General features: G+C 36.8%; 2 protein-coding genes and 1 long non-coding RNA gene across 5 annotated transcripts in view; 1 reads left to right on the top strand and 2 right to left on the bottom strand.

The window, feature by feature from the left end:
• Window positions 1–749: 749 nt before the first annotated feature.
• On the bottom strand, window positions 750–11,421 carry LOC23687965 (putative SERF-like protein). 2 transcript variants are annotated; one of them, XR_002500754.1, is made up of 3 exons: window positions 11,069–11,406; window positions 3,690–3,795; window positions 750–1,846 (listed from the first exon to the last, which is right to left on the bottom strand). XR_002500754.1 is itself a non-coding variant. In XM_011495072.2 (3 exons), the coding sequence occupies exons 1-3, from the start codon at window positions 11,073–11,075 to the stop codon at window positions 1,558–1,560; spliced, it is 183 nt and encodes a 60-aa protein (XP_011493374.1). In that variant the 5' UTR covers window positions 11,076–11,421; the 3' UTR covers window positions 750–1,557. The 2 variants fall into 2 exon arrangements, 1 of the variants encoding a protein (XP_011493374.1); XM_011495072.2 differs by having other exon boundaries at window positions 750–1,627; window positions 11,069–11,421.
• LOC110676824 lies at window positions 4,050–4,967 on the top strand. Of its 2 annotated transcripts, XR_002500756.1 has the most exons (3): window positions 4,050–4,501; window positions 4,573–4,691; window positions 4,826–4,967. It is a non-coding gene; the product is annotated as an uncharacterized LOC110676824 (long non-coding RNA). The 2 variants fall into 2 exon arrangements; XR_002500755.1 differs by having other exon boundaries at window positions 4,050–4,691.
• A 6,867-nt stretch (window positions 11,422–18,288) lies between the features above and the next one.
• The window catches only part of LOC5579488 (glucose-6-phosphate 1-epimerase), a 176,046-nt gene continuing 169,461 nt past the window's right edge, over window positions 18,289–24,873 (bottom strand). The window contains exons 4-8 of the mRNA XM_021846144.1: window positions 19,149–19,305; window positions 18,903–19,083; window positions 18,678–18,834; window positions 18,461–18,612; window positions 18,289–18,386 (exon numbers count right to left, since the gene is read on the bottom strand). Coding sequence (XP_021701836.1) covers window positions 18,378–18,386; window positions 18,461–18,612; window positions 18,678–18,834; window positions 18,903–19,083; window positions 19,149–19,305 — 656 coding nt within the window. The 3' untranslated portion in view covers window positions 18,289–18,377. The remainder of the gene's footprint in view (window positions 18,387–18,460; window positions 18,613–18,677; window positions 18,835–18,902; window positions 19,084–19,148; window positions 19,306–24,873) is intronic.

The raw sequence follows: 24,873 nt of genomic DNA, 5'->3' as shown, positions 1-24,873 counted from the left end.
CAAGGTATAGATGCATCGAAGCTAAACCCGGCATTTTCAAGAGCACAAATCTAGAGAACCAGACAACCGTTTGTGCTGAAAATTTAACTTTCTGGTCAATCGCTGGTGTTGACCAATCATTCAAATATTCAGCGCGCACGGCTGTCAGATTCTCTAGATTTATGCTCTTCGATGCAGGTTTGGCTTCGACGCATCTTCACCTTAAAGTCCGTCAATTATCAGGACTTTCTATACGTTCTATATTCTTTGCAAAACCTACTGATCACGTTCTTCTATTATTATGAGAGTCAGGGGTCTGCGGTCTATTTGCCTCAATTTTTATGAAACACTTCCAAAAGTCGGATGAATAGTAAACCAAATTTCTTAAACAAAAATCAACAATAGGATACAGCTTCCTAGCTTCAGAAATACAGAAATCCTCAGAACTTATGATTTCTGCAAACGGTTTCAAAAGCTCAAGAAGACGATCATTCGTTTCCATTTATACTTCGTTTAATTGTTCAGCTTTCCCTACTTAAAAAAACTGCACATACGAGTGTTATTCGGCCGAATATTTAGGTTTTATTGGACCGAATATTAAGTCATTATTCGGCCGAATATTCGTTTGGCCGAATAATAATATTTCAACTATTCGGTATTCGGCCAAAGGCCGAATAGTGCTATTCGGTACATCTCTAGCTTCCATCCCAGTTTTCAATGTTACGTGGATTTCTTTCGTCATCTATCGAAAAGACAAAATAACTGAAAACTTTTGTTTCTTGCTTATCACTATCATAGTTTATACATTTTTCGTTTCTGATACTTGCCATGACTTTAAACTAAACTTTAACTTTGTTAAATTGTTCCTCTCGCTGATCTCTCTCTATATTTGTCTCCAACTCATTTAATCCTTTATCGAACGCGAGCCTCCCTTTTCTTCTCTTCGAAATAAACATTTGGTTCTTAATTGTGTGCGGTCCTATTAACTACTGCTAGTGAACTGATTCCCTTTAAATTCAACCTAAGTTTGCGTATTTTGTTTATCATGAGTTGAGTTCTTCGATTATTGTTCCGCTCGTCAATGCGCTATCGTATAGGAATAATGTTCTACTGTTCTAACGATCTCCTATTATAGTAATACCTGCTGAAATTGTTGTTCTAATTGCTGCACCTTCTTCTGAATCGCCTTATTTGAGATTTTATAAATAGCATTTCTGTTCAGGGAGTTTGGGCAGGAAATCGGCGCCGATGTTCAGTGGAGTCAAATGGATCGGAGAAACATAATTTCAATAAAGTTTATTAATACGTGGAAAAATACCCTACATAGTGAGCAAATAAATCCAGCGTTAATTTATCTTGGATATAGGAAAAAAATAGATGGCAAAACAATCAATCGTCACATTTTGGCAGAGTACAAGAGCTTTCTAGCGAGAGCGATGAGGAAAAGTAGTTTAGGGGTAAGGTTAAATAAGTGCAAATCAACTGCGTCTTTCTACTAAATCTTCAACGTTTGCTTTGAGAGGGCGATTTCTTCGGTTAGCTCAGGAAGTGCCGATTGGTACAGTCCAGTGGTAAATATTAACTCTTGGTTGCTGGTAGTTTGTCCTGCTCCTTCTTTTGCTGCTTCTGTCGCATGATATCGGCGTCACTGTGTTCGAATTACCAAGTGAAAAATTGAATAGAGGATCAAATTTATGCAAAACTTATGAAACAATGGCTCGCTGGTTTGGAATTGGAATATCTCTAAGTGCTTTGAGGTTGCAGTTATTTTTTACAGGTAATTCTAGTTATACTAAATCAGCGCAAAGCACAACGATGTTCACTCTTTGATAATCGCACACAGGTTTATGACTAAGGAGGAAAGAACCTAGAAAACAGTAAAATAAAAAGTTACTAAATAGAAACAAAAAAGCAAATCTACAGAAAGTGCTTCCGAAATAAGATTGTATCAAAGTATTTTCTGTGGCACATCTTTGAAGAAATTATGAAGTATGTAGTAGTGTTATTCGGAGGTACGGACACAAGGATAAAGGATTACCAAACATCCTGAAAGATATATTCTCAGAACCAGTATTATAAACTTTCCACATTTCTCGCGACGATCGTTTAACTTGCAAAGTCAGCTGTCAATTGATTGTTCTACCTTCAGCTCCCATACACAACACGAACGGTAGAATGAACATCGAGAAAAAAAAAAACAAAAAATACTGTAAAATAAATGTCGTCTGACACGTAACATCCACACAGTAAAAGCAGCTTTTGTTACGAAAAAAGATAGAAATGAACAAAACTTTACCGTTTTCTGGCGACGCCATCGTGGTCGTGTTATGAATGCTTGTGTTATGAATGCTGAACACAAAGGCTTCGAATGTCAGCGCAAACACGTGTCGACTACCGTGATTGCTTACAACACTGCTCAGAACACTATTGAATGCCGCTTGGTAACTACAAATCTGCTTCCAGATAACGAACTAAAAACCATCAAGCTTACGATTCCATCGCAAGCTGTAGCGACGGAAAACTGGAAGAGAGTTTGAAGAAAATCTCTGTCATTCTTCGATGACAGTGAGGGAAGCATCTATGTAAAAGTCGCACGACACCCTCTATTTACATTGACGCTTCCCAGAAATGCTTTCAAAAACAAAGTTTTATGATTATATTGGAAACTTTATGATGTTAACATTCATGTGGGAAACCTTGACCCATCAGTACACTAAAATGAGAAAAATAAATGTGAGGTTAGAGAGATTGCAATAACAAGTGTAACTCTCGCATAAAACTGTAATTTTAACACATATTCTGTTTAGCAATATTCAAGGGAACGTGGAACAAATGAGGTGAAATATTTCAGGGATTGGTATTAAGCATCCAAACTATCATTTGAACGCGCAAAACATTAATTACGCGTTTCCATATATTTTGGTCCGATCTGTTATCCAATTAGAGATTCCAATTCCATGCATACCATATTTTCAGAGAAACTATCTAGGTAAAGTCAAACCTCCACGAGTCGATATCGACTAATGGAACCATACTAAAAACAAAAAATCATGGTTACTATGATGGTCCCCTCAAACAGCTTTCCAAATGGGGACGGGCCTGGTGTATTGGTTAGAACACATATCTCTCACGCTATGCCTATTTAAACCAGCAAATTATGAAGATTGAATGTACCACGGATTTTTTACCGCTAGAGATCAGTATTTGGTCGATAATTTCATAATCGTAAGATTTTAAAATATTCTTTGGGAGATTTTTTTTCCATACAATTTGTATGGACAGAAATGCGTAGGAAAAAGTGATTTTCATCGACTTTCTATGAAAAAATAGCTAAAAAGTGGAAAAAGTCAAAATTTCACCGATGGAATATTTTAAAACCTTCCGATTGTGAAAATATAACCCAAATACTGAACTCCAGCGGAAAAAATCCGAGGTACATCAAATGTTTATAATATGCTGGTTTGGACATAGCGTGCCTCTCACGCCGAGGGCCTGAGATCGACTACTATCCCCGAGATAGGTCAGTAGAAGGGAAGTACCGCCGTAGGTCCCAAAATGAACTAGCCAAGAGTTAAAAATCTCGATAGTAAAGATAACAATAAGCTTTCCAAAGAAAATCTGTTCCATAACTTGACATTTCCTAGAGTCGATGGTCCCTTCAATATCAACTCATGGAGATTTGACTGTATTAGGTATCTTCTTATACATACCGTTGTTTTCGCTGTTCGTGGGTAAGTCCGTCTTCCTTGTTTTTCTTCTGCGCGGCTTGTTGTTTCTTCATGTTCCTCTCTCGGGCCAGTTCGCGCTGGTTACCACCTGTAAATTATAATGATGAAGCTTTACTTCCGGTTCCTTTTTAACATTCTATAACTCCGCCTTTATACGGGGTACGATTTGAAGTTTTGTGTATTTTTCCACAGTTCGGAAATCAAAATGATTTTATTGTAGGCTTTGCACCATACACTGAACCAAGAAATATCATAAAAAGTATTAAAAACGCCACATACATTTAGAATTATGGTAATCATATCAATATTATATGTATCCATTGCAATTGATTTAAAAAGTACATAACACTTATTATAATATTTCATCATATTTATGGGTTCATACCTACTGTAAATTGTATATGAACCAAAGCCACACTGAAATACATCTAGGAGGATATTTTATCAGAAATTACATATAAGTGGAATTCCTCGTTTGGCTCATACATCTTATATGCATACCATTGCTTATTATTCATATTCTTGTTCGAAATCAACAGCTTTTAAATAAAATATATAAGACGTTAGGTCACGCTAAAAGTATATGCTCAAAACATGAGCGTTACTAGCTTCGCATATACATTTCACCAAACCACTTGATCGTATCTTTTATATGCATGCGTGTCATATTGAAGGAATAATTTCAGCTGTTTTTATAAGCAGAGTGAGTGCTAGAGAATATAAAAGTTCATTGGGTTCCTGTTGAAATGTTTTCAATTACGTTTTACAGCATTAATAACCATCATACTTAAGTAGTGAGTACTCTTCAAGCTGTTCCTAAACTTACATAAAGTGATAGTTATATTTTTTTTTCAATAAATTTCAGTGACTTTGCAACTTGTACGGAACCCATGGCGAAACCAATTAAAGGCCATCTATGTTAAACCTTCATGGGGAAACTGCTAGAAGGACGATTAAATCAACGGGAGACTGAAAATGTAGAAGGTACATATTCGGATTTATTTTATAAAATTCAAATTAAGTTACTATAGCTCTGTTATTCTCAATTAGGTGGCGAACTCGCCAAGGGCGAAAAGCCACTCAAATAAAGATAAATAATCTGTTATTCTCTGTTTCAGTAAAATTCTCGTCTTCTGGGCGAGACGATTCCTCAAGGTCCGACAGGTCTAGTTTACTGTTTTGGGAGAAAAATCTGTGTCCGTACTGTTTTTACGGAACCTGTGAACATGAATCATATTCAATAAAATGTTTTAAACTTGATATATGTTTATTTTATTATCATAATTGAAGAACGCAATGCAAAAACAATAATGAATACAGGAAAAACATAATGAAAAGCATATGGATTACACATAAAACAACTTATTTTCATCCATTGTTATTCATTTAACACGCATATAAAGACGACATGCACAACTCACTTGTAAACATAACATGCATTGTAAATAACAATTTCATGCTTGTCCACAAGGACAAGTTATATATTTTGCATATAACTAGTCGCAGTCAGTTTCAGCCTATGGTAAATCTTATTGGATATTCAAATAGTGCGAAAATATATGTCATTCATATGCTAACGACTAGCAGAGTTGGCTCAGTGCACGTAGGTTATCCGATAATGGTCATGTGATTCGCAGATGTGAAAATTAGTAGGTTTTCAAGATGGCGTATTCAGTTGGTTGGTTGCATTTTAGCAGGTTTTAGAGTTCAGTTTTCAGTGTGATTCTCCTTAGTTATTGACTGATTGGACGACAACGTTGGGTAATTTAAATTAATTAAATTAAATTAAATTAAATTAAAACAATCAAGTACAAATTCGCTATTTCAATTTAAAATTTATAGAAAGATGAAGGAAATCCTAAGGATACCAAAGACTTGAGCCGCAGACGATGGATTTTGGCAGGAAAACTGACTTGGAATCACAAATTTTAAAATCAATAATTTTGAATAATATGTGAATAAATAATTTAGAACGCAAATGATGTGTTTCAACTAATTCAGTAGAATAATCCCAAAAATAGAAAACAAATCCTTTGAAAATGTATTAAACGATCATAGAGAATCACCAACAAAACCAAGAATTTTCATCTTAATTATCTATTAAATTTCATTAAAAAGATCAATCAACTCATATATATTTTTCTGATCAAATGTATGTGTTTTATCTGATGAATGCAATCAAAATAAAATCGCAAACGTTTATATTGTAAACTAATGAACCTTATGTGAAAAACTACATGGAAAAAACGATATGTGTTTTCCAGGGTGGCCACCAAATTTCCATTTTAAAATTCCCGCTTTTTTCCCGGTTTTCCCGGCAAAATTTCAAGAATTTTCCCAGTTTTTAAATTGGTAAAGGACTGTTCATTTAAGAAAGTGGACACCTAAATATTAGTATTTTGGTGTAAAAATTCCATAAAAATAAATAAAATTTTGTTTCAGTGTGATCTCAAGTGTTTATTTTGACAGAAGACAAAAGTTGACATAAAAGAATTATAAATTCTAAACGATGGGTCGAATTGACATGGCGACTCCCAATTTTTTTCTGCACAAATGGTGTACAGAAAAACTGCCGTTCCGAGATTTGGCTTAAATCGCGATGTGTCCAAATTGATTTTTTTCAACGCTGTGGCCAAAACAGATGTTCCTGACGACGTGCGATACATCTCAACAGAAAAATTTGGGAAAAATGATTTGGTATAGCAAGCAATTTGCTCCTGCGGTATGAAAGTACTACATATTTCACGACGGGTTCAATCAACGGCGAAAATTACAGAACTGAATGCATTAAAAAATGGCTTCTGCCCATCTACTGAAAGCATACCATGCCTCCATTGTTTTTGCCAGACCTAGCATCGGCTCACTATGCTTCAGCTACTTTGGAGATGCTCAAGAAGGAATAAGTCGAATTTGTAGAAAAATGATCGAATCCATCAAATTGCTCAGAACTACGCCTCATTGAAACATATTATGCAATAATCAAACGGCATCTTAAGAAGGATGGAAGAGAAGCAAGCTCCATTGATTTTTTCAAGAAAATGTGGTCAGCAGTTCAAAAAGCAGTTCGAAAAGTTCCGAAAAAAGTTGTGCAGAATTTTATGAGAGGTATCAAAAGAAAAGTAAGAGCATTCTCCAGCAATGCTCAATAAATGTTCAAATTTATGTGAATTTGATCGAAATTACGTTGTTTTCCATGTATTTTAGGTAAACTCATGAATTTATTCGAAAATAAACAGTTTACTGTAAAAAACACGTGTCCACTTTCTTAAATGAACAGTCCTTAATTATTTTTAATTTTGCTGATAATGCCTTCAATTCAATTTTTATCTTTTATTATTTTCTTTCATGAGAATGAAGGGTTCTTTAAAGCAAATTAATTGAAGGTGAAAATGAAACAAAAGCCGTGTAGCAGCACGTATCTGTACCTTATTTATTCAACGCTTTGTCGATTTGTTAAAGAATGACTCTAATTCTTTTATGAATAATACTGTAATAAATGAAGAATTTTTTCAAAAATATATATATTCGACTCAATTGTGGTATAAATATTCAGTAACTGAAGGTAATTTGCCAACACATTTTAATGCCAAAATCTTCTGAAAGAATTACTGAACTTTGATTCAAAACAGTTAGGAAAAACTTCAAAAAATATTATCCATTACAGTAGTGAAAAGACTCAATAGCTTTGTATGCAACAAGTTGTAAAATGATGATTTTTTCACACGAGTCATACATTTATCCAAAGAGGCTTGACGAACTTCAACTTACTGACCGAACTATATTCTGAATTCAAAGACAGACCAGATAAGATCTTCTTCTTCTTTCTGGCGTTACGTCCCCACTGGGACAGAGCCTGCTTCTCAGTTTAGTGTTCTTTTGAGCACTTCCACAGCTATTCACTGAGAGCTTACTATGCCAATGACCATTTTTGCACGTGTATATCGTGTGGCAGGTACAAAGATCATGGGGTAGGACACTCATTAATATTAGTATTAATATCCGTTAATACGGATTAATATATATTATTTTTATGATACCATCAAGATAGCTACGATTTTCCTAAAGACATCTGACAGAAGTATCTTGAATTCACGTCAATGTAGTGGGCTTATAAACAAGCGGCTAGGGATCGTGGCTTGTATGTCTTGCGACACTGGCTGCGGTATTTCATTACTGTATTACCAGATGAAAAAAGTGACTGTAAAACCGATGATTTTACCACAGGGGACAAAATGCATCGGAATCGAGTTGCGGAATGGCCCGTAAATCGTAGAAAGATGTGAGGAATTGATAATAATGGAGCTTCACCGAATGTGATGCATCGTACAAGGTGCCAGTCTCCTTCTAGCCAGACTACCTGATGGATGTTGGCATCAAACAGTGTGGTCTATATTGCATCGGACGGATTTCTCATATATTTTGCTCAATATACAGAATGGAGTATGGGGAATATCCTGATCTGCAGAGACCTGTCAGGTATAGATTCTGATATTACTCCAGCACACATCATGCTTCAGGAACATCTTTTCTTTTCTTAATCTTCCTCTTATTTCACCCACATTGCCAACCACTTGAATACTTAAGCCCTCAGTACACTGTTTGTCAAGTGTGCAAATTTTTCCGTACGCATAAACCAACATGCAAACATCGGTCTCAACAATGACAAAACATCTGAAGTGTCAAGTGGATATTGAAGTGTTAGTTTAAGCGTGTAGAAAAATTTGCACACTTGGCAAAGAGTGTACTGAGGGCTTTAGTCTTATGAATTAAGCTCTTCCCATCGCTATAATTAGTGTACTTGGGTCAATGTTCATCCGTATAGGCTTTTTTATTAAGAACACAAAGCTATAATTTGGTGATGCATGATCCCAATGAATACGGAATTTATTCGAGTGGAGAAAATCTATTAGGTGTTCTGCGGGCTTCACACGGCGGTATCTATATTTCGCAAGTATTTACATGAAACTCCCATAAAGGGGGCTCATTGTATTTAAGAAAATATTATTGAACACATTTTGGCTAAAAGGTATTTCTGATCCATTCATCCATCGTGGTATCACGACCATATGGATCTGAGACGAACTGACAATAAACACAACTTGTTTTTTCATATAAATAATCAATTTGCCTTGGCAACTCCGGCAACAGGCAAACAGCAAAACTCCATGCATACTTGATAATCTTCTTAATATCAATATTGATATCATCAATAAATATTAATATATTAATACTGGATATAGTGTCCTGCCCATTGACAAAGATACTCTATGCCCTGGGAAGTCGAGAAAATTTCCAACCTGAAAAGATCCTCGACCGGCGGGATTCGAACCGACGACCCTCAGTTTGGTCACGTTGAATTGCTGCGCGTTTACCGCTACGGCTATCTGGACCCCTAAGAAATTACCAGGTAAGATACCGCATGTAATTTCCGACTATTTATTCATTTCTCATGTGCCAAACCTGATACACGAACCATGTAGGACCATGAGGTAATGTTCCGGACTCTTTAGCAATGATTCTACAGCCACCTTGTTGTTCATTGGACGATTCGCTTCCAAATCAAAATGGATCACAGGTGCCGCTTGAAACTGATAGCTCAATATGGATTCAAAATACGAAGCTAGTTGATCAAGTCTGAAAGATATACCACGATATACAGAGACTAAATAGAGATTTAGATAAATAATTGACAACTTCCAAAACAGAACTGAAAAGTACCGTTTACAGCGTTGAAAAGTAGCTCTTTTCAGCGTTGTTTTTTTTTTGCGTCCGGAAAAGAAGCTGATCATATTGATCATCTTCTTGATGAAAAGTAGCCTAATATGCAACATAGTAGAAAACAAACATTTATAAATAGAAAAGCGGAACATTTTTAAGATGCATAGTGTAACAAAATAGAAAAAAAATTAAAGTACTCTAATAAAAGTTACTTGCTTAAATTTACAAATACTGAATAATGCAATATTCAAACATAATTATTTTCCAAAATTTCTGGATTGTAGATTTATAGCTTGAAAATGTCCATTCAAAAGAATTTTCCCGGTGACCATCTCGAATTCCCGCTTTTTCCCGGTGGAATCAAATTCCAGTCTTTTTCCCGCATTTCCCGGTTCGGTGGCCACCCTGATAGTGTTTTCTATCACAGAACACCTAGATATAAATAATTAAAAATAAGAAAAGATATCAGAATTACTTTTCTTATCGTTTCAGAGAGCGAGTAAGTGCACTTAAGCCTAAGTTCTAGAGCCAGGACATATTGGAAAAAATATATGGGCCAATCCCAGGAAAGAACCACAAACAACAATGGAGTACGCATTAACTTTTTGAGCAACGCCACTCCCAACGATTTTCCCAAAATGAAACGGTTTGTCAAAATTCATCTATCATGTTATTCATTCGTGAAGAATCGCCGTGAATTTTTGGAGTAACCGAAGTCTGCACAGCGGACCTGACCATTCAAATATTTGTATGAAATCATTGCAAATATCAATGCTGACAATAAAATACTGGAAGAGATTTCGGTTTTTACAAGGTACTTTACAGCTTTACAGTATTGGCTGTGCAAGTGCTTAGAATAGAATATAATAGAATACAGATATGAAGGCTAATCGAAGTGCAGAACTAGCCTTGAACTTGATTTAACAATACCGATAAGCCTACAAGTACCTACAAGCCCATTGGCAACTTTCATTTTCATAAACTAAACTCGAAGCCCAACTTGAAACAAGTCAATTTGTATAGAAGAGGAAACAAGGAAAAATCCAACAAAAACCGGCTTTCCTTTCATGTTTGTCTGCTTCGTCGATAGCTATAGATATAGATAAGTATAGCAGATGATCGCTTTTTGTAAAACGATGGACATCTAATGAATCACCTGAAAGAAGCTGCGCAGCATTAGAAAAGGAGAACGCACGCAAATTGTTTTGTGTGTTAATCTGTGTACATCTATGAGACACCTAATAATAGAACCGCCCAGTGGCGACGACACACAAAATTGTCCCCACATTCTCGATAAGGTTCAATAAATTGCCGTCGAAGCCCTAAATAGCCTACGCAGTCAAATGCGTTTCTTTTTGCAACTCTAAGCGTAATTTCGACGAATTACGAAAGAAACGACAATGGCCGGCGACAGGTAGAAACTAGGTCACGATAACCAAACAGAATTATTCTTCCGAATGGCCACCGTCGAAGAACAAGGCGAACAAATGAAAATCGAAATGAAGTTGCTTCCTAGAAAAGCTCTCAGCATCCATATTGGATTGGGATGGATGGAGGAAAAAGCGTAACACTAGCCCCTTATTTTCGAGAAGATCAAAACTACGTACAAATCTAACAATTTACTACAAATCCAATCTACTTACGAGTCATTCTGCCGGAAGTTGGGTCTGATAAATTTTCTTGCGCTGCTTTTTTTCGGTGCTCTCCCGCCCAACTAAGGGTAAGATTTGGTGTGCTAACTTTCTGCACTGCCGATGCGTTTCCACTTCCAGAACGCAGTGCTGGTCCGGTTCGATTATTTCCGCTACCTTCTGATTAACCACGAAAGGAACTCCCCACGAATTATTGTATTTCACTTCGGAGCGACAGGGAAATGGCTGTGAGCAGGAAAAGTTCTGCTGGCTTTTTATCCGATCAAAATGACGATGATGGCCGATGTTGCTTCTTTTTTCTGACGGCGATGTTTTGCGATGTTTCACATCGAAACGGATTTTCTAGAAAATTTTGACACTTCTCGGGTGACAGCCACGAAAGCGATCTCGTCATGTGCAGTGCTGCCAGTATTTACGATTGTTAAAAAATAATGTTTTATTACTACAGCGGGGGTTCGCTGGTTGGAACACGACTGCCTTCCATCTAGCGAATCCGACTCGTTAGTTGGAACGACTGACAGCTGGTGAAAATGCTCCACACTAACTCATCTGGAAAGCAAATCGTCACGAAACGCACATATACATACGCATTTGTTCTATACATGGAGACTTCAATGCGACGGTACTCAGACGTCAAAGTTAGTTTGACATTTACTGGTGACATTTGAGTGCTTTTTAGTTGGAATATTTTCCAACCAGCGAACATCCAACAATCGAGTCATTCCATGTAGCGGACTCCCAACGAGCGAATCCCACTGTATTATCAAAAGTGTGAATTTTACTCCACAAACAAAGCACCAATCACTTCAGTTGAAATTTAAACTTGTTTCTTCAGAGCAACGTTTCTTTATTCCAAAATTATTTGCTTCTGGTGGAAAAATACATAAAGAAGCGAATATTGCACTAAAGACACGTTTCACAGAGACTCTGGAAGCACTGAAAATTGGACAGAATTGCCCACTGCACTGTGACGTCACGCATCAATTTTGACAGGTACTGGTCCTGTTGTTTACAGTTTGGACTTAGTACTTTTTTCGAATCATTCTTAATTTCGTGAAAGTTTGATGCGAGGAGAGGTCAAATCCACTGCAGATACCCACGGATCGTATTATTCTATCTTCCTACCGTGGAAAATCGTCACCATCAGCATGCTGGTGATAGAAATGCGAAGATGAAAAAATGATGGAAAAACGACTAAGTCCGAAACGTAAACAACAGGACCAGCAGCTGTCAAATAAGTGAGGTTAGGCTCGTCATATGCAGCGCTCTATTAGCGCTTTTAAAAAGCTGGATTGTCGCACCGCCACCAAACCGGATCGCGCCAGTGAGACTCGCGACGCGCCTCAACTCGAGCGGTTTTGAAATAAGTTTTTTTTAGTGTGGCGCTGCATTCTTACGATTTTTATGAACACAGCGCACTATTCACATATTAGCTGCGACGCACGGGGCCCGAGAAAACAATATTTAATTAAAAATAAATATTGGTCTTGATTTCTACCGGATACATAATATAAAATTCGACTACAGATATGGTAAAATCATGCGCATTTGTGGTCTGCTAAAACCTGTCGGTGCGAGCGCTTAAGTTAACTCCCTAAAATGGTAGTTTCTACAGCACATTTTTTTGCGTACAGTGTGCATAATAAAAAATCGTATAATAACTACGTCTAAGGTTAGCTCAAGAAAAGAAACGAAACTTCTTGACTGAATGGGTCAATTAATTTCCTCCAGAGAGCTCCATTCGAAATGGCATTTCTTCTCAACTGCGATCAAAGAATAACCCCAAGTAACCACAAGCATTATAACATTGCACGTATTCCACTCCATACATATCGACAACATTGATGCAACATTGTCTTTATTCCACAAATTTCAAGAGCTGTCAAGCAATAAAGCATCAACCCTGTGCAATCTGTTTGACTTATCGATTAGTACTCATACTTTTAGATATCGACTACTTGTTTCCAAAGCGTTTGTTTAGTTTAAGTTTTATTCATGTAGACAATGATGTTAGATGAATGTAGCAAATAAACAAATATTTTTTTTTTTGCGTGTAGGCTTACAGTAATGCAACTGCATTATATATGCAATGATATAATGCTCCATGGTTACTTGGGACATGATCTCTTCAGTAAATGAAGATGACAAGATGCAAGTTTGTTGGTACTTTTCTACTTCATGACGCAATATTGCATCGCTACCAAGCGTCCTGAAGTGAAAAACTGCAAACAAATTTGCGTCTTGTCATCTTAACTCACTTAAGAGAGTATCAATAAAGAGAAATTGAATATGTTACTTACTCCCTTATTCTAGGACACGCTTGAAATGTGATTTTTGCAATTTCTAATCGTAATAGGCTGTTTTACGTCACACCAACCCGTAATACAATGGCCTATTTTCCCGCATTGTCATATGAGTCTATTACACTACGGAACACGTTTTTGTCTCCAGCATCAAAATACCGCTATTCACTTAGTTAAGGGTTGCTGAATCCATTACCGTTTTCAGAAATATTATAGCACGTCTAGTTTTTGAGATATAGACTGTTGAAAATGCAAAAAAAATGACTATTTCAGCCAACTTGCATGCAAGTTCTCCAGCTTGTAAGGTAATATATTGGCTTAATTTGCCACAGAATTCAAACTTTATGTGTATAACAATACTCATCATCAAAGTTTGTAATACTTTCCATGCAGAAAATTTATTTTTTTATGGTTTAGAGAACTGTTGTGTTTTGCCATATAGAAGAAACGGATATTTTGTATGGAGACTGCAAGCATGTTGAAAAAATCGGATTAATGAGTAATGACTCATTACACCACGCAGTTTCAGTAACGTAATGAAGCACATGTGATTTAAATAACTATCATTCTTGAAAAAACGAGGAGGTCTATGAATTTTCGTTCTTTTGTTTTGTGTAATTTGTGTTTCTTTTGTGTGATCATCATTATTTTATTCGTGCAAGGAAATTTTGATGTATCCTCCAGCAACAGTTGAAGATTTCCATCCTCCATGCCTCTCCAGAACATAAGTATCGATTCCAGAATCTGCCAGTAGATACGCGGACAATCGACGAAAGCATCGTTCTGTGTAATCTACTGGTAACGATTGCTTCAGAAATTATAAAATGTATTTCTACGGTAGGAAACCATCCAGGGCCACTTCCGCTGCCGGCTCAATATTAATTGGAACATCAGAATCGGAATAGCTCATTGTTTTGAATAATTATGCTATCCGGACGGTGGTTTGAAAAATTTGACAATGGGGCTCTGCACTGTTTTGATTTTGCAAGGGATTTTGACGTTCACTGGCCTTGTTGTTTACAAATTTTGTGAAAGGGTGAAAGAGAGAGAAAGATTTTTGTGCAGAGCCCCATTGCTCAGTACAACCTACTATGATCAAAATTTCTCAAACATGGCTACGGATACCATGTGCGGATTGATGAGAAATAGTTTTAAAACTATTCCTCAAGTAACCATTTCTTCTTCTTCTTTCTGGCGTTACGTCCCAACTGGGACAAAGCCTGCTTCTCAGCTTAGTGTTCTTATGAGCATTTCCACAGTTATTAACTGAGAGCTTTCTATGCCAATTGACCATTTTTGCATGTGTATCTCGTGTGGCAGGTACGAAGATACTCTATGCCCTGGGAAGTCGAGAAAATTTCCAACCCGAAAAGATCCTCGACCGGTGGGATTCGAACCCACGACCCGCAGCTTGGTCTTGCTGAATAGCTGCGCGTTTACCGCTACGGCTATCTGGGCCCCAAAGTAACCATTTAAGAAATTCAAAAAAATATTGTTCGCAGCTCGGTGCAGAATTTTTACAGAACTCGTCGTAATTATCCAACTCGGCAAGCCTCGTTGGACAAACGTACGACTCGTGCTTTAAAAATTTTCTTCCTGTACATTGTTGCGTGAACTACTATTTCATGACAATTTTTGGGAAGAAATTCTCAGCGCATCGAGATAAGGTACTTTTGTTGTCAACTGTAAACCAGCTTTTATTTTCAATTTAATGAACATAGTACAATCTAAAAGTTTTTGTCAAAATTTAAATAACAATTAAACAATTATTGCGATATTGATCTTTCAGAGTTATCTTTATTGTGATGCACTACGATTGTAATCACCGTTCAAGAACAGTGTCACCTTCGCATTTTGACTTCGCGTTAGGGTTCATTCACAAATTGCATAACGCCAAAAATAATCATTTTTAACAGTTAGTTAGTAAACCATAGGGGTCATGCACAAATTACGTCACGCTCCAAGGAAGGGGGGGAGGGGGTCGAGCCAAGCGTGACAAGCCTTACAAAATTTTCAGAGGAATCATACAAACAGTGTGACAAAGGGGGGGGGGGGGTCGAAAAAGTTGAAATTTAGCGTGACATAATTTGTGTACCATCCCATAGTTAAATTCGGGTTTCATGACCCAATGGTCGATGGTCCCTCACTGGCTTTGTGTTCTATAACTTTACACCTCCCTAACTCGATGGTCCCTTCAATATCGATTAATGGAATGTTGACTGTAATTTTATTATAAATGAAATTTTTGTTTTGTTCTAAAAAGAAGTGAAAATAAAAAATGGATCACTATCAGTCAGTTCGAAAGTAGTATGGAATTAGAATTAGGACACAGTAGTCGGGATCAGCATGGATACCACTTCTAGTACTACATACGGTCTCTTAGTACTGCACTCGGTACCCAAATTTGACAAATTGCAGTACATTTTTCACATGTCACACTATTACCTCATGATACGTAAAATTTTGGGTAACTGCAAAGAACACGGAGTTCCTTTATTTCGTTTTTGGTATACTATTAGCCCAAGTAACGACTGTTTAAGCTGTATCGATCCGATGAGAGTGAGATCATCTTCACAGACAAACGTGAAGTGATCAAAAAGTGGAAGAAGCACTTGGTTAAACACATGAATGATGTGCTGAACGCACAAGCAGCCAGCCAGCAAGACAAGTAAGAGATATTTGATTATAAAAGTAAAAAAATCGGTTTGGAACTTGAAGAGGAAGTTATCTTTTTGCTATATCATTTCGTCTGAGCTTACTTTTTTACCAAAAGCTCGGTTTTGTGAGGGCTTGCCTACGGGGGGTCAGGGCAGGCTATCGAAGGATTTCTTTCACAAATATCCGCCAAATATTGTTTTAAAGTTTATTTGTATAAAATAAGTTGCCAGAAAAATAATGTTTTAAATGTGCCTGTCTGTTAATAGTTTCAGTTACTTCTCTAGTTATGCATGGGTATTTACACTACAAGAATGTCGTCGTATACAATTCGTTTGAACTATGCATTCAAATGCAACTGAAAATGGTAGCAGTAGCACATTACATGGTCAACCTTTCCCAAAAAAGGAACTAAAACTAACGATCCATGCATTGACCAACCACCTTCGGAAATTAACGTCTGGGGAACGCAACGATATGGCAGTTACGAAATCTGTATGTTACACAACCAAAACAGACAAATAACGAATTCACCGTTGCTCGCTTCTAAACACTGCCGCAATAGTTTTAGTAATTTTGAATCATGTTTTTTTTTATCTTAAACCTATAGAATGGCCGAATTGGGGTTTCTTAATTTTTGCAAGATTTTTCTTTCTCCTTCTAGTAGAAATTGCTAGTAGAATGCCGATTTAATTACTAGACTCCTTTTCCCTTATCGCTAACGCTACCTATTAGATTCACTCTGTTAAGTGATTATTATTTTAGTAAAAATTTAAATTAGTTCCGTTCATTTTTATTATTTTTCGCATCAGAATTTAGTACCAAAAACACGGTGCATTTTCAAAAGTCTACACAGTTTTTTTTTATAGCAATTCGATTTGATTTAACGCGCGTCGCTTTGCGACTAAGCCAAATGAATACAGAAGAAAAAAAACGAAGGACAATTATTTTAACAAATAGCCATGTTAACAGTGGTAAAACTTTCAGTAAAAACTTAATTCTAAATACAGTCACGCTCCCTGTCGCACGGTTTCTCGCAAACTAAAGTCGTATCTCTTCTATTTACACGTACAGTCAATCTGCGATTGGAAATGCACTTAAACAATTGGTCAAACAGAAGAAAATTATCTATATAACTGATGGTAGCTTCATTTCCCACACTCAGGCAAATGGACTATCGATAAACATAGGAACCCCTTATGAAAATTCGCCACAAGATATCGGGTTGAAATTCATAAATTTGCCTTATGAAACCAGAATTTGAAAACAAAAAACATTTACGCGGCAACCTGGAATCGAACCAAGAACCTTGCGATCGACAGGCCCGAACGTACACCACGCGCCAATCGACGCCTTGATGTGGAGTGATGCTAAAACGATACATAAAGCGTTCGTATTGCAATAATCGTTCCACCTTTCATAAGGCAAAATGTATGAAATTCGATAGTCCAGTTCGCTGCGTGCAAGACTAAAAATAAAATACAAACTAGTACTACACAACCGCTTTGCAGTATTTCACAGTGGTACTACAAAGATGATTATTACAGTCTAAGTTAAATTAATTGATTTATTGGCTAAAATTTTATCGGACACTCTCACTCGCTTCCATTTTCTTATTCTTTCCTATCGGCTTTGCGATTTTGATTTGATTCGATTTAAATTAAATACCCTTTATTTGCGCTTTCTTGAGCAAAATCCTTAACAGCGATGCGATCGTGAATTGTCGTACTAGAACACGTACGTGTGTTTTAATTCTATTTCAGTTGATCTTTTTACCCAATCTAGTACAACGCGGATCAACAATCGTAAAGATCCTATTCACAATCGTCTTCTATGAGTTCATCGGACAGATCTTCCAGCAGACCTTCCTCGGTTTCCAGCTTTACTCAGTTGTTGTTTAGCGAACACAGCTCACAGTTGTTCTGAGGACCACAGAGGCCTCCACAGGACGGTGGCATTTTGAATGCCAGAACACCAGCTGTTTGGAAGTTGGCGTAGTTGTTCCAACATGCTGCAGCGGCCGCAGCAGCCGCCGGTACTTGCCACAGAGCGGCAGCATTCGAGGCCAGTTGTTGCTGTTGCTGAATGCTAGCTTGCTGTTGCTGCTGCTGCTGTTGTTGTTGCTGCTGTTGCTGTTGTTGTTGTTGCTGTTGCTGCTGTTGTTGTTGCTGCTGCTGTTGCTGTTGTTGACTCTGTTGATGACTGCTTGGAGCCGGAGGATTGGTTTGATTGGCTTGAGTTTGATTTTGTTGCTGGCTTTGCTGTTGCTGTTGTTGCTTCTTCTTGGATTTTGCTCGGGAGGAACCTTTACTGCGGGTCACAGCACCTCCCTGGGTTTCTACTCACATGACCTAAAACGATACGAATGAGGATATTTGTTAGTGATGCAGTACTAGATCAAAATAAGGTTAGCCAGGACACCCACCTGAAGTATTTGGCTTGCTTCGAACGCGGTACCGGGAAGGAGGATGACCGGAGTGGACACGTGACCAGCCTCTACGCAGATCATGTTCGGGTATTCATCATCACCAAAATCTTGACACTCTCGGGCTTTGTCCATCCAAGGATTCCACACAACTTAAAAGAGGAATAAGCTCTAATTACATCTCAATTCACAGATCATATTCTACTACTACACTTACCGGTATCGGGGAAGTTGTACTTCTGCAACCGCATTTTCCTACCGGACACGACATTGGTGATAATGTGTTCCTGGGGTGTGTGTTGGTAGATTCGATCCGTCCATTCGTTGATTGTCACTACATCACGTCCTTCCTGATAGATAGCACCATCTCTAGTCTGCCCAGGGAAAATGTTTCAATGTGAAAAGTGATGCGGTACTAGATTAACTGTCGTCCGTGACTTACCTTATCGATAAAAGTACACCCGTGCAGGCCGGTAATTTGACACCGTCTGACGTCCGGGACCTTCAGGTATGTGTGCAGCAGCAGGTTGAAAGAGAACGTCAGGTCCTTGCTGGGGTTGTACACCCCAATGTGGAAGTGAAGTTCCTTCTCCCGGAGGATCAATCGGTACGTTATGCGAAAGCTGAAAGCATCGGTATTGTTAAGTATAACTTGCTCCCAAATGGTCCGCAGACTTCAGTGACTTACGGGTAGTTCCACATGGATCGTGTGATTTCGTTGTCCATCAGGCTGAAGACTGCTTCTACGTCCCCACTGGGTAGACGTTCCGGTGCCCGTTCTAACGTCCATCGTACCACTCGTCCGAAGCCATGTTGTGGTCCGAAGTTCCAGGGGCCGAATTGAGCTGCAAGAAAAACGGATGAGATAATTCAATTTGTGGGATTTTGTTCTGGCTCAATTATAATAGACGTGGTTGGTGTTCCAATGCCAACCGCTTCTGCTTCATGAGCAGAAGATCAACCCCAGACACGTCCCTTTCCTCGTACTTCATAGTTGTATATTTCACTTGCTTCCACTCTAAATCAATTACACTAAAAATTCTTTCCTAACGCTTGATACATAAACAGTCTGCTAAATAAAAAAGCAAGCCTCTCTGCCATAAAATTAACTTACACCCTTTACCTTCCTGCATGAACTGGTGTAGATGCAGGGGTATATCTGGTCCACTGTGAGCAAGTGCTGAATGCAACATCGATTCCTCCCCTTTCCCCTCATTGGTCAGCATTCTGACGTAGCAGGCGCTATTGTTGCCTAAAAATAGAAGAGCACCTCTACACTGAGTGTGTCTGTTAGTCCCAAGCAGTCATCTTCTTGGTTCTTTGTGTAAGTGTAACCACGGGCGGCCAATTAAGCTAAAACTTTTGTTCAGGCTCAACTTTAAGTTCCAAAAAAGTTTAACTAATGAAAGCAGGGCTTATTTTTTTTGAAATTCCTCCAGAGATGCCTGTAAATATTCCTCCTGCCGTTCTTTCAGGCGTTCCTCCAGAGATTTCTGCATGAATTCCTTCTGAAATTTGGTCAAGGAACAAATTCTTTAGAGAATCTACTCAAAAATCCCACCAAATATCCCTCTGAGATTTATTCGAGACTTTCTCTAGGTATTTTTTCAGGAGTTTCTCGAAGGATATCTCCAGTTGGTGTTTTTGGAATATATTCAAAGAATCTACCAGAAAGTCCTCCAGCCATTTTTCCAGGGTTTTATCAAGCTTATCGCATGCAATTAATTCACGATTTTTTTTTATTCCTTCAGAAACTCCTCTTGATGTGTTACAAGAATTCCTCCAGGAATATTTTTCTGGAAATCCATCCAGATAATACTCTAAGATTTCTTCCAGAGATTCTTTAAGGGTTCGTACCACAAATTCCTCCAGATATTCCCCTTGAATCTCTTTCCAGGATTTTTTTTCTGCAGAATCCAAGATTCTGTCGGGATTTCTTCCAGTAATTCCTCAAGGGATTTACGAATTCTTCTGCGTTTTCTTATTATCCAGCTTTTTACGCTAGCCTGCTATAATATTTGAATCACCCCCTTTTGAAATGTCTTGCATACACTATTTTTTTATAGCTCAGTCTTAGCAAGCTTTGTGAAAATGAATGTCTAATGTTGACGATGTAACGTCAGAATTTTTTCCACACTTGTTTTCTGAAAAACAAAATTACAATATTTTCCCCTTTCTTCTAATATGTTTTCTTTTTATTTTAGGTTGAAATGAAGCGATGATAAGTGCTAATCTGATGATAATATTATAAGCTACAAACTTATTTCAATTGATATGAAAACAAATTAAGTAATTGGTTTCAGTTGAAGATGTCGCTCAGACCAGTTGAACATGCCGCCCAACAATTCAATTCAATACTTGTTAGAAATAGAATTATTGGGTTAACATTGATGGATAAAATGCATGCAATTCTACTTTTTGATATATTTGCAACAAACCACATAATGTAGAGCGAGAATTATGCTACAGTCCAACGCAATATTATGTGAGATCTCGAAAAAAATGTGTCCAATGTTACTATCAATTTTGTTGCCCATTTTCGCGAAAAATTCTTGACCAATACATTACAAGACTCCTTTCGAAGATTCCACACAGTATTACGGTAGATTCATGCTCAAGATTCCACGGATTCTATCTCTCTTAGTATTCAGTGAGAATGTGTTTAGCCAATATGATCTTTTACAACAACTTTTATTAATCCTCGATTAAGAATGAATTTTGTCTGAGCGAGTTTCAACTTATATTTAAGAACCAAAAATGACGAAGCTCTTCATTGATCCAATAAAAATTATCAATTCACTCAACATGACCATTTTTCATAAGATCCACAGGTGTATGATTCTTTCATTGCCATTTTATTTTGTACTGCAGTCAATAGGAAGGAGATTATCTGAGATAGGCACCTAAAATGAGATGAACATAATTTTAACCGAATAAATATGATAAGTGAAAAATTGAATTACGAAAAACACATCATAACATTGGAGTGAAAATTCTTCACATTTCAAACGGCAATGATTGACTGAGACCTACCTATAAAATCTGTGGGCAAGATATGTTAAATCTAAATCACCCCTTGTTGTTTTATAGTTAGCGTAAAAAGCTGGATAATAAAGGGGATATTTTCAGGAATTACCCTTAAACTTCTTCCAGGAATTACTGTGGGTATACTTCAAAATATTACTTCAAAACTTTGTTTTTAGAGATTCCTCTAATCAGCAAATGTTTTTTTTTAACTTTTATTCCAATTTTCGGATTTCCTCATAGTTCCTCATTTTGTAATTGATGATTACCTGGGATTCCTCCAGAGATTCCTCCAAAAAATCCTTCTGGAATTTCTCGTGGAAATTTCAGAAGAAGTTTTTTGGTTTTCCCTGAAACTTCACGATTTTAAAAATTACAATTTTTGAAAAAGTTTGTAAATTTGATTAGTAGAGATCCAAATGACTAGAAATTTTAGCATAGTCAGTTATTAACACAGGATATAATAAGTACCTACAATTCATTCAAGCATTTCCAATAAAGATTCCACCAACATTTTTTTTAAATAGCTCCGAAATTTTGCAGGCATCCCTAAAATATTTATTTAAAGTATTTCGTCAGAAATTTCCCCAGAAAATGTGTTGAAATTCGTGTAGAAATTTATTTAGGCTTTGTTTTAAGTTTTTCTCCTGTATTCACAAAAACATACAACTTCAAAAGCACTAAATACATGGTCATTATTTTGATAACGACAAAGATATTCTTCAAAAATTGTCCTCCAACGGTTTATCCAGTTTTATTTCTAACAATATCCCTTCCAGAAATTTATGGAATCCAAGAAGTATTATCTTGAGCAATTTCTTTTGGATTCTGCAGATACATTTTTGGTTGAATTCTTAAAGATATTCATAAACATATTATAGTTAGATCCGAAGGAGGCATTAAATGAAGGGCAGAAAAATAAATCTGAACTTTGCAATGTAACCTCGGAAGAATTCCTGTTTCAGTATTAAGTGGAATTCATGGGAACAATACTCTGGTGTAGTCTCACAAATAATCACTTCAGATAAACTCAGTTATAATACCTGGAGAAATCAAAACATAACAGTTTAAGTACTTCTGGTAAAATTCTTGGAAAGATCGAAAAAATTTTTTTTCAAATCCTTGAAGAATTTCTAGATGAAATTCTTTGAAAATCTGTGTTCGAAATCCAGAGAAATGAATGGAGAAATTCATGCAGGATTTTTTTTTATGTGATACTTGGAGTAATTCCTCGATTAATCCATGAAGTAAAACTTGAAATAGACAAGGCAAATCTTCTATATAAATAAAAATGGAGTGGTGTTTGTATGTCACCAAATGGCTTGAAAACGGATGCACGGATTGAAGTAAATTTTTCACTGTTGCACTCGACAAGGGATGCGACGTGATCGTGCGAGGAGAACGTTTGGGAAAGTCTCCGGAATAATCGGGAAAACGGGAGAAGACTAGTATGGTATTTTGTATGGGAGATAACATGACGTTCTACAACAGCCTACTTGGTGGCAAAACAAAATTTGGCGGGACCACTAATTTTAAAATAATTTTAATTTAATAAAATAAAAAAATGAATTTCCGCTTATATTTTAAGATGTTCACTCAGTACTCCTGGTGAAATTACTAGGATACTACTTAAAATTATTTGTGACAAACTTGTCGAAACAGTGTAATTTTTTTAGGGAATCGCTGCTTGGGAGTGTTCTTAGTGGTTTCCTGGTTTGGAGTAAAATAGGTATGGGAAGCTCTCAGTGGTTTAACTGCACAAACTTTTTGATAAGTCACACGTTGCATTTCGAAAATTCTCTGAAAATGCTTAAAGCGAAGTAGACCGACATTTGTAAGCGTCGTTAATGATAAATTGTGTAGCAATCTAGAATTAATAAAAATCAGTTGACTGATGCAGCTGAAAAAGTATCAGCATGCATTCCACACGTAAGAATATATAGTAGACCTGTTCATATTTGAAAAAAAAATGTCTGGAAATCTTCCGGTCAAGTAGTGTTCTGAATTCTCATGCTAAGAACAACGTCTGGTCAAAATTTTAGCTCATTCAATAAAGATTACGGTGTGCTTCAAGTTAAAAATGTGTTTTTGGGCTTATTTCAGGGTTTGAAAAATCATAACTTGCATGTGGAAAATCAAAACCACTTGCTTTTACCACAGTTTGTTGTTCTGTTAAAATTTGTTGAACACGCTATTGGGATTGAGTTGAGTTTAAATATATTTTGATCCAGCTTTCTTCTCCACAATACCCAGAAAACACAGTTTTCTCAATACCATGCCCACACAGTTACGGATCACCCACAGTGACGGATCACTTTGGCGTTCAACATCATATAACTCGCTCAAAACATAAACGTTGACGTAAAACATATTTTTCCTATGTTATACTATTTGTCTTTTACCATTTGTAATGTTAAGCACAACATTCAACCGCTAAATAACGGTGTTTTGACAAATGTTTAGTTGGTACCACACAGCTATCATTATATGGTCGTTTTCTGTAAGAAGTGCCGTCAGCATTCATAAGTTCCCACAGGTGGTAAAATTCAAATGTTATAGTATAAAACATGCTCATTCGCTTCGATTTAGTATGAATTCATCTTTGGAAAACATTTTTCTTGATTGTTACCGAATATTAGCACTTCTAACTAGTGATCCATAATATGGACCAGGAAATGATTGTTTACTACGGTTATGGATCACTTCCAAAGAATGTAGATTTCTGCCATTTTAAGCATTGGATTCGACATTTTCAGACAATAGCACTAGGAACAAAACTAATAAAACATCAAAATCATTTTTAAGCTGACAAAAATGGGTGGAACACTTGATGTGGAGCGAAAACAGTTCATGTCTCAGTTACTACAATGCAGTATCACAAAAAAAAAAGGCATTATACCCTTGTTTCCAGCTCTAGCACTGCTATTTTTTGCAGTAATATATAACACATTGTTAACTTTCGCCAAACCAAGCAATAAAGATGCATTGAGTTGAAAATCTCTTGTTTTTGCGCACTGATCCGTAATATGTCAAAATTTGATCCATAATATGAAAATTGATCCATAATATGGTTTTCAGAAACCGATACAATTTTTAGTTTTTATGCAATCCTATGTAAATATTACACTCACAACAGTTTACAAACCGAAGTTCCAATTTAAAACGATTCAATTCGTGCTTTTAAATTACAATTTTACATTTTCCATGTCGTTTTATTGAATTTTATAGCTTGGACTCCACACTATTTGATCCATAACTGTGGGGTCATGGTATATATGGTATAGAAAACAAACATTGACATTATGTTTTCACGCCCCAGTCAACGGGAATCAAACATAATAAATTTATGAATTTATTGACCATCAACAGCTCACATGTTGCTCTAGATC

This window comes from Aedes aegypti, chromosome 2, assembly GCF_002204515.2.
Source record: "Aedes aegypti strain LVP_AGWG chromosome 2, AaegL5.0 Primary Assembly, whole genome shotgun sequence".
Taxonomy (NCBI): domain Eukaryota; kingdom Metazoa; phylum Arthropoda; class Insecta; order Diptera; family Culicidae; genus Aedes; species Aedes aegypti.
The sequence above is the reverse complement of the archived record's forward strand: the minus strand, read 5'-3'. Positions and strand labels throughout refer to the sequence as shown.